Here is a 10,568-nt window from a genome sequence, read left to right on the forward strand (position 1 = left end):
TGCAGTGGCTGAAGATAACCAGCAGCCAGCAGAACATAGGATACACATTAATAGAGGTGCATTAATACACTGGTGCTATATACCCGAAATTGCTTTAAGGTAATTTTATTGGTTACATTTTAAAATATGTATATTACTTTTTAAAATAAATTCATAATTGCAAACATTGGTGCTTTTAATTCCTGCCGTGAGTTCAGTGTTAACTCTCCCTTGCCTTTAGCCACAGGGCCATATTATTCTGCAATGGATAACAAGTGCTAAGGGTAGAAGAGAGGAATGAAACATTAAAAATGTAAACATATTACAATGTGAAAATCCAAAAAAATATATTTATTTCAATATCATTAGGGCACTAATAAGATAAGTTGCAGCTTTTCTTAACTTTCTTCAAATCATACTTTATTGCCCCAGAAAAACTGAGAGCTCGGAAATTACACAATTTCCTTACAATATCAACATCTACTACTAAAAATTGTTTTCCACAATCACTGCAACCTCATAACATTTAGAACATACCAGTAACTAGTGTCCCTGTGATTGTCTCAGTGGGTCTATTTTACAGCCATATGCATTTGGGTGCATGGGTACTAAGACCAAACCTTCAACATTGTCAGCAACCTCTTTTGAAATATATTCATATTTCAGTGGATAAAATTCTTTATGCATATTTTACAGATAAGGATTTACTAAAGGTGTAGAGCATGTTCACTTTGGAAAGAGAATGTTCACTTAGCTAAGTGAATCAGGTGTAGCTGTGTTGATTTTAATCATCCAATCAAGTGAGCAAAAATCTTTTTTTAACTTTCCTTGTGCGTGCTGGGCACTATTTGTAAAGTTAATGTTCACTTAGCTTCACCTCATTCTCTAAGCTAAGGCAATAAGAACATCCTTTACATCTTCAGTAAATCAACCCCAATGGCTGTTATCCCAATCTTACCTTCTGTGAAATACTGTCTGGCAGCAGTCTCTGAAAATATTGTAGACACCATCATGTATTTTTTTTTTGCCATGCTGTCTCATAAATCAGTTTTTGCATAGTTTTATTCATTTCTTCTTGCTATCTGTCACAGGATCAAATCATGTCAGGGATCAGAATTGATATGAGCTAGCTGCTAAGAAAATATGCTTTCCACTACACACTACTAAAAAGTGTGGTGTCTAACATTAAAAATATATATTACATTCTTCCCAGTTATTAAAATTGGGAAACAAAACAGTAAGCATTTGCCTTAATACCATGTGAGAGGCCACAGTGGGACTTGTGTGTGATTTTAAACTGACACGTTTGTGCAGCTAGGCATTTGTAAGCAAATGTTAACTAATTATACAGAATTGTCCTACAGAAAGCTCACACTTCAGGTTTGCATTCACAAGCATGGTTGCCCCAGCTTGGCGATGATTCTTGTGCACCCAAAGGACTCACCAAGATATGTCAATGTCAGCAATGCAAAACACTTTGGTTCTTTTGTTCCATGATACACTGAACTTTCCAGGACTCTCTGCTTGGGAACCAATCTTTCTTTTCACCTAAGTCTTCTTTGTTAAATAAAGTCAGTTGAGTCAGATGTGGGGCTCTCATATATACTGTAGATAACACATACTATCTACATTAAATCTATTTACCTATTTACCCCATAGTTTATTCTATTTACCCCATAGTTTCTAGTGTATGTCCCAGTCATAAGTCTGGCGTTGATTTATTTGCCCAGTTGAATTTCTTGCTGAAATCTAACCACCTGTTTCCAGGACCTCTGCCTCAAATTCTGGGCCTCACTAGTTGCCATGTGGCAAAACCTATGTGACTGGATTGCCTTACATTTTCTTCTATCCATTTTCAAGCCGAGAGAACTTAACTTGCACATGAGCTATCTGTAAGGAAGCATGTCAAACGCTTAAGCAAAGTCTAACTATCATACACCCACAGCCTCCCGATTGTCTAACTTGCTGCCCACATCATCATAAAAGGAAAAGTAGATCTGTTTGGCTGCTTCCTAAATCCAAATGATATAATCCAAATAGTATATTGTTTTCTAGTAGATACTGTTTTATGTGGTCCTTTACCAGTCCCTCAAATATCTTCTTTACTATAGTTAGGGTTTAGACAGGAGTTGGCCTTTAAACCTACTCATCTGTAGTTACTAGATGAGACCCTTCTTTAAAATTAAGGTAGTGATTACAAACATATGTAAAATGCTGTTTCTTACAAGCATTGATGCTTTTACTGTTCACGTTTATGGACGTAAGGGACAAGGTTAGAGGTTACAGTAGGTTAGTTCAAGGATAAAGTGCCAGATGGCCAAGAGTTAGGGTTAAGGTTAAAATAATGGTTTAATTCTACCACATCACCAAGAAATCTCTGTCAATACACCTGCTAAATGCAGCCAAAACCGTGATCCCTAGACACTGGAAGGCGACACATCCACCAACTATGAGAGAGAGTGGCTAACTCGAGTAGACAGAGACACCATGGGGTCTATTCACAAAAGGGAGAAGAGTTTGGAGAAGGCAGGAGAAGGGAACAATCCAGGACAACATAGTTGAACTGGAAAGTGAGCTGAATTGGAGAATTTTTCCAAATCGGCTATTTTGTCCTAGATTGTTCACTTCTCCTGCCTTCTCCAAACTCTTCACCCTTTAGTGAATAGACCTGCATGCCTCAGTACCTGAAAACAGTACCTGAAAACTCTATTTAAGGGCACGGACTCATACGATACCCTTACTCAGTAATAACTGGCTCTCTCACCCCTGAGGCCCCGCCCTCTCTCTGCCTACTTCCGTTGCCCCCTCTGCCCCTGCCCCTCTCTCATTCGCCTTCACTGTATTTCCAGTTACAAAGGAAGCGGGTGGGAATGAATGTATGAATGTCTTTCTCTTTCTGTCCGCCTCTACAGTCTAACCTTCTCTGACTCTCTCTCCTTTACTCCCTAACTGTCTTCTGTCCTTCCTGCCTTCTTTCCTCTCTGATTCCTCCATCTCCCCAACTCCCTAAGAGCCCTGAATACAATCACTCTTTATCTCCGCCTCCATATTGGGTTCTCTTCCTAAAATAAGCCGTGATACCCGTACACAGCAAAGGGCATTTCTCTTAGTCTTCAGCTCAGGCACCAGTCGATATCACCCGTAGCCCTGAGCCCACCCACTCCAAGGGATGTTGATGCAATTTTTTAGCAACCCTCGGGCCTACAAACCTTATACATCCCACTTTCGCCTCCCAAGGATGCACATTGGGAATCTGTCGGCTGTGCACTGTGCACAGGGTAATGTTTTATCAGGTACATCGAGGCTTGATCCCTAGACCTCCCCCACCCCCACTTATGGTATTGAATATACTTTATGTAAGTTACAATATTTCTTTGTACTTGGTTATTACATGAATGTTTGATATTTCTTATCACAATAAAAAAAAATACTTGTGAAAAAAAAAAAAAATGGTTTAAGCTGAACTCCAGGTAAACAGCAAAATACATATACAGATACATATATGGGAGCTGTCTTACCTGCATTTACACTGCTTTACTAGATAGCAACATTTGATTTTACTTTGTTTTTACTGCAGTTACTGTGGTTTTAACACTATAAAGAGTGGTCAAGTCATAAAAGGCTGTTTGCCCCTGATTCATTAAGCTACAATAACACATACTGTAGATCAAAATTGTAATTTCAGGCATTATCTGCATGCAAATTGTCCTTTTAACAATTTTAACATACTACCTTCTGTACAAAGTAACTGACTGTTTTACTATGTCATTTGTCTCTTCTGATAATGTAGTAGAATAATTATTTTCCTTACAACCTTCCAGCACAGTATACCCGCTGGCCCCTGTTCTTTTCCGTATTGTGGCTGGCTGTATTATTGCACTTCAATTTTATAGTTCTCCAAAATGGTGTCCAAAATGTGACTGATGCTGTCCAGAAATATAGCAAAGTAAATCTGAATGTTATTTAATATTGAAAATCATGGCTGTTACTGATCATTGTCTCAATTATTCAGCCTTTGAACGAGGACACTGCTACGAACCCTACATTCAGAATGGAAACTTCACTACAACAGATCCAACTTACAGCATGGGGACTGTGGTAGAGTTTACATGTGATCCCGGGCACTCTCTGGAACAAGGACCATCCATTATAGAGTGTATCAATATGAAGGATCCTTACTGGAATGATACAGAACCTCTTTGCAGAGGTAAGATAGCTACTTTGTTTCTAGGATTAAGTTGCAAGCTGTAAGTTTAGGTATTTTACAAAAGCCACAAGCTTGGCATAACACACTGAATAGTGTCTATTTGCTGTAGGATACTGCACGTAGGATTCAGAGAACCCCTACTTTTGTATATGTCCTCTGTCTAGTGGGTAGCCATAAGTAAAGTTATTGTATTATTTCTGCTAATTACCACTTTATGGTTTTAGAATCACTGAGATGGGAATTTTGTAGCTTCTTAGCACATATAGTTGTACCATGAGTAAGGATAAAGAAATATGACATTCAAATGTATCTCTGGTATGTGCTTTACATCTTCTGACAGTTAAACTTACTTAGCTAATGTTAACCTGTTACAAATCTAGGTAACTCAAACTAAGCATATGCATAATCTAGAGATATGGGCAGCTGAAGTTGTATGAGAATCTCAAAATCAACTTTACCCATCAACTTTACCCATCCCTTTCCTCCCTTTCCTCTCCTGAGGTTCCTTTTCGGTCTGCAGCTTCAACAGGGAAGCTCAAGAGGTGGGAGCGGTCAGGACTAAGCTCAACCTTTACAGTCAGGATGTGCATATAACCTAAACGTTAACATTTAACTTAAAGCAGGTGTAAACACCAATTACATGGCATTTAGTTTGCTAAAGCACAATACATCATAAACAATATTTTTTTTTTAAATGAAATACTTCACAGTTAGGAAAGAGGAACACAGCATTGACACCTAAACACGTACCTTCATGGTAGTATCACCAGCTATTTATTTTAATCTAAAATATTGAAAATTACTTTTGAAATGATACATGTTAAAGCTTATATGAGATTTTAGATTGGTTTGACATACACTTTCATCTTTCTATATCTTGGATTATCATATAATCAGTTTGAAATACCCAGATCTGTGACAGATTTATTTTAACAAAGTGTTTGTCAGACCTGTCCTTGAATTCCATCACAACAGTGTATTCTTTGAAGGCATCATTAAATAAAAACAGTTATAAGAGTCTTAGTAACAGTAAATGCTACCTTCATGGATATCCACAAAACAAGACCTAATCATAGAACTTGAGGACAAGTTTGTGAAAACAGTTACAAATACAATGTAGTACTTCTGCTGGTTTAAACTGTAATTCATAGTATGCCATAAGACGGATCTTAGTAGGTGTAGAGCTAGTTATATTTTCTTATTTATGTATATTTTGTCCTGGGAAGAAAAACTCCTTATCAAATATACTAATAATTCATAGTCCTCCAATTATGGAGATACCCAGGACAAAAAACAACATATATTCAAAATATCCTTTTATTTCAGTAATTAATTAGACATAACTTTGTCTAATTAATTATTGAAATAAAAGGATAATTTAAATATATATTTATTCTTTCCTCTGTATCTCCATAATTAGAGGGCTATAAATTATTAGTATAAACTGTCATTTCTCTTTAAATAAGCCCATGAGGTTTCAATGTTTGGGCTGTACATTGTCTATCCTTCATCATCCTTAGAAACCCTTTTGGGGATTTGATTATTTTCTTTTAAATTCTTCTAGCAATGTGTGGTGGAGAGCTCTCCACTCCAGCTGGGGTTATTCTCTCACCAAACTGGCCTGATCTGTACACAGAGGGAGAAGACTGTATATGGAGAATCCATGTGGGAGATGATCGAAGAATATTTCTTGATATACAGCTGTGAGTATTGCCAAGAACATTTTGGGGCACATTCAATGAGTATTCAACTAGTGTTCTATAATGAAGTTATCATATGTGAATACCAGGGACATTTTGTAATTATGCTATCATTTGTTAACATTTGCTAATTGATTATACAGTACTTTATGTGGTAATATCATTTCTCAAAAGCAACTGCAGTGAAAGACCATCCATGTCTGATATCTCCCGTTGTATCCATGTTATCTTTCATCAGCGATTATTTTCCTCCCTAGAATGTTCTATTGCCATTCACTTTCATTGGATATTTTTTGAGTATTCATTACATGTTTGTTGAATCGTTCCAAAAATGCCCCATCTATACTCAGCTTGCAGCTTTTCTGGATTAATCTCCACTGACAGCAGTTGGCTAGTCACCCTTATTTCAAAGGTTATGTTCTGCAGCCATTTGTAATGTGCGTTCGTTCTCAGCCCAGCAAAAAAACTAATGAGATTTCTTCATCTCAGCCTGTAGTGTAACCATCCATGCCCCAAAACCTCATAAGTTTCCACAATAATTATTTTTAATTTCACTTATCAGCAGATGTTCTAAATACTGCCTCTGGCTCAAGATAGCATGGAAATAAGAGGAGTCTCACTTCGTAGTTTAGCTTCTATGATAATGAATTATTTATAAATCACGTGGTCAATACAATTTTAGATTATGAAAGCCAGACTACAAAACAATTCTAAAAAGCACTTATGATAGACATACAGTATATTCATATCAAATAGAAGCAAGTAACATTTAAATAAATTCCATTAAATGATGTGTATGTCTCATTGTGGTTTACACGCTGAAGGAGTTGAGAATTTTACAAAGTGAATGCTCAGTTTGATAAATTAATATTCACTCAGTTTAGTGGATCAGGTGAAATTACTGTGTTTACTTCAGTCATCCAATCATGTGCAATTAAAAGCACTTTTTTTTATTTTCCGTGAATATAATTTGAGATAATGTGGTTGGTTTACTAAAAGCAAATAGGCTGTTCACTTTTCAAGGGAATTATTATGTTGCAAGGGAATTTTCCCTTATATTCCCTTATCTTAGTAAATGAGGTAAAAATTTACTGTACAAAGAATACCCTATCACGTGCAAGGATAATTTAAAAAAAACTATATTTTTGCTTGGATGATGAAGTCACCTCATTCACTAAGCTAAGGGAAAATTCCCTTGCAAGGTGAACAGCCTATTTACGTTTAGTAAATCAACCCCGAAGAGCAGACATAGTTTTAGGGCTAGTTCACTCCAGCAGACGCGCCCAACCACATGGCTGCTGGTGCGCTTGTGCCCGGACAGTGCCGATGTGCTCAATCGAGCCGCATCACACTGGTTCTTTTTTTTGTTAGAACTTTATTGAAATGTCCCAAGTGACATTTCATTAAGTTCTATGGGCTCACCACGGAGCGATGCGGTTGTGCCGCATCTCACTGCAGTTTGCCTTAAAAAAGTACAGCATGCCACAGTTCTTTTTAAGTGCACGCCATCAGAATGCAGTGGTGTGATCTGTCAACAACCATGACAAGGCAAGTTGCCTTGTCTTGCATTCAGGCTGCACGGGAAAAACAGCCAGCACAGCCCAAATGCATATGGTGTAAACGAGCCCTAACTGTAAGTAATGTGAACATTCAATATGCAGAGTGAACATTCTCTGCTGCAAAATGTATGTACAATGATTACTACTGCAGCAATAATCATATGGGAGAGTGATTGTTATTGTGGAACTGTATTTTTGTACTAATGCAGTGCTCGCAAACAGATTATTTATTGATTGGTATCCTATAGGGATAGCAACAGCGAAATTTGTATTGGTAGCAATAACATTACTGTAGCATTTTAATGAAATTAGCATTTTTTTCATTATGAATTGAATTACACAGGGTTATATTGAGAGCTGCAAATCGTTAAAGGGAAATTAAATATCTATCATTTAAAATATAAACAAAATAGAAAGTTAAAATATTTTTAGAAATACGGTATATGTAAGTTGTATCATTATAATAATAAGTAATTTTACCAATGTGAGTTAATGTTTTAAAAATAACATTTAATTGTCTGTTTTAGGCAGCTATATATTGGCTTATTAGACATGCACACTGTACCCCCTGCTTAGTAATGCACGAGCAGCAACTCTGCTGCTTATTAGACATGCACACTGTACTCCCTGCTTAGTAATGCACAAGCAGCAACTGTGCTGTCCTGTTCCCCTCTCTCAGTACAAGGCAATCAGGCTGTTGACTGATTGAATGCAATTCTAGATGGCCTATCGTGTTACTAGCTGTGTTCTCAGCTAAGGTAATGATCAGCCAAACTGACATGCCTGGAGTTCCGCTTTAAACAATTCCATTACCTTTTATATATCTATCCCAGTAGGACTGTTGACTTATCTCTTATCATGGAAACCTGTCACAAATCTGGGCAATTCAAACTGAGCAGGTGGTGAAAAATATATAAGCATTGCAATTTCAGTGAAACCAGCATGTCAAAAGGATCAACAGATCCAAAGAAATAGGCAGTTGAGGTTTATTTTTAGGGTTGAGATTGACTCCACAGCATATATGGCCATATAACTTCAGGCACCTATATGTTTGGATCAGCTAATTGTTTTGACATTTTGCTTTCAACAAACGTAACCTCAAACTATTTTTTTTCTTCTATGCTGAGTTTGAATTATCGAGGATTAAAACAGGTTTACGCTAAGTGCTGAAATTTGATTTTTGATTGATTGCTGCACAAAACTGTGTTGTACTTTGTATACAAAGCCTATGGTCCTTTGAAAAACCTATAACTTGAATACATCCACCATAGACAGTCCTTTCATCTTACAACTGTTCTAAGAGTTAGGTAAATTATATAATAAAATCTCATTATCATTCTAGACCAAGCTGCAGACATGCATTTATTCAGCGCTGGCAGTATTTATCATTCAGCATATTAAATTATACTTTTATGTTTATTTCTGTCCTAGCATTTTAAAAATGAGAAAATCAATCTCCAGCCGAATTATAACTGAATAATTAACAATTACAGAATTGTGCAAAAGGCATAATAAACAGAGGGGCACATAAATAACTGAATGTTGTTACTCAGTTGATTGCTGACTGTTGTTATTTATTGTTTTGGCATAATGATTGCTAGATATGATAATTAAAATGCTGTTTCCCCCGAAGGTTGTGTAGCCAAAGAATAGTCAGCAATACATATCAATGCTAAATTCTCGAAACCAGGTTTATTACTCAAGTAATGAATACAAAGTTCTTAAAGTGGGCCTTTACACCCTTTAACTAAAAATAACATCAGCTTTCAGCTCTGCATGCTGATATGAAATCATCTTACATTCATTAGCTAAACAGACATATTTTTATTTTACTTAAAAAAAATGTTATTCTATTTCCTGGTCTTCTTGGGCATTAATGATGTAATATGCCCAAGCGTCGCATCTGGGAAGGTTACATCACAGTCCATTGCTGGGAAATCTCATCTGTAAACTGCAAAATTTTGCGACATCTCAAAAAAAGGCATTGTTTTCCCGCTGAGATGATGTGCATGGTCACATGTCCTAGTCACATGTGCCAGAGTTCCAGGAAGAAAAGGGAGATGGATTAACCTGACCTTAGTATAAATGGCCACAGTCAGAAGATTGGGGAAGAAAAGAGAAATACGACATGCAAATAATACAAAGCCGGCAATTATCTAGAAGTATGTGTTTGTAGATTGTCATTGCTAAACATTTCTAAAAGGTGTGTTTGTTGTCATTTTAAAGATATGGATAAAGTTCCTCTTTAAATATACTGATGTATATTTAAAGACGTGTGTATATGAGTGTGTTGTAAGTAGCATCTAAAATGATAATCTATACCAGGGGTAGGCAAACCTCGGCTCTCCAGCTGTGCTGAAACTACAAATCCCATCATGCTTCTGCCTGTGGGAGTCATGCCTGTGGCTTGCAATGCCTTATGGAATTTGTAGTTTCAGCACCGCTGGAGAGCCAAGGTTGCCTACCCCGGACCTATACCATTATTTTTTATTTTAAGCTTGACACTAGAGAGAATTGACAGGACTAGGAGTCATACTGTACAGCAAAGTATATTTTGTGGCATTGAGTTGATATTTTTAGAGGATTGTGCTAATAATGGTTACTTGCAGTTATGTGTGAAAGCCAAGCATTGTTAAGTAGACTGCTTTCATTTACCACATCGAAAAATGAAAGATAACCTGTTTAGTTTTTTGTTTTTTTTAAATCTACATTTTTAAGGTGTATAGCAAAGTTCTCTTTGGATATTTGATTATATATTACCATTACTTTTATCAGTTCTTAAGAGTATCCTTTGAAATCAATGGACTTCCTATGCCTGTGTGCAGTACACCAAGAAAATGCCAACAATTATGCCTGCTCTTACTGCACCAGAGCTTGTTCCATTTATTTAATCACTGGACAGCCAATCCCCTCAAATTATTTTTTTTTTGTGCTGAAAGGTAACATAGGATGAGAGTTGTCTAGTGCTGGCTTTTCTTATTCAGCAGCCAAGCATTGCCCAGAATATACTAAAGCATGGAAGCACCCTGCATTAAATGTATATTTGTAAATAAGATATTTTATAGAAATAATCACAAATATATTTAATTATCAGTCTATAAATGTAAAAAATCAAAAAGCATC

At 36.6% G+C, this 10,568-nt stretch overlaps 1 protein-coding gene across 2 annotated transcripts in view; it reads left to right on the forward strand.

The window, feature by feature from the left end:
- SEZ6L (seizure related 6 homolog like) overlaps positions 1-10,568 on the forward strand; it is a 309,976-nt gene that overhangs the window by 247,316 nt on the left and 52,092 nt on the right. For both annotated transcript variants that reach the window (XM_018564635.1, XM_018564634.1), the window contains 2 exons: positions 3,992-4,186; positions 5,751-5,889. In XM_018564635.1, coding sequence (XP_018420137.1) covers positions 3,992-4,186; positions 5,751-5,889 — 334 coding nt within the window. The remainder of the gene's footprint in view (positions 1-3,991; positions 4,187-5,750; positions 5,890-10,568) is intronic.

Source organism: Nanorana parkeri, unplaced genomic scaffold (assembly GCF_000935625.1).
Source record: "Nanorana parkeri isolate BGI_ZX_2015 unplaced genomic scaffold, ASM93562v1 scaffold767, whole genome shotgun sequence".
Lineage (NCBI taxonomy): Eukaryota > Metazoa > Chordata > Amphibia > Anura > Dicroglossidae > Nanorana > Nanorana parkeri.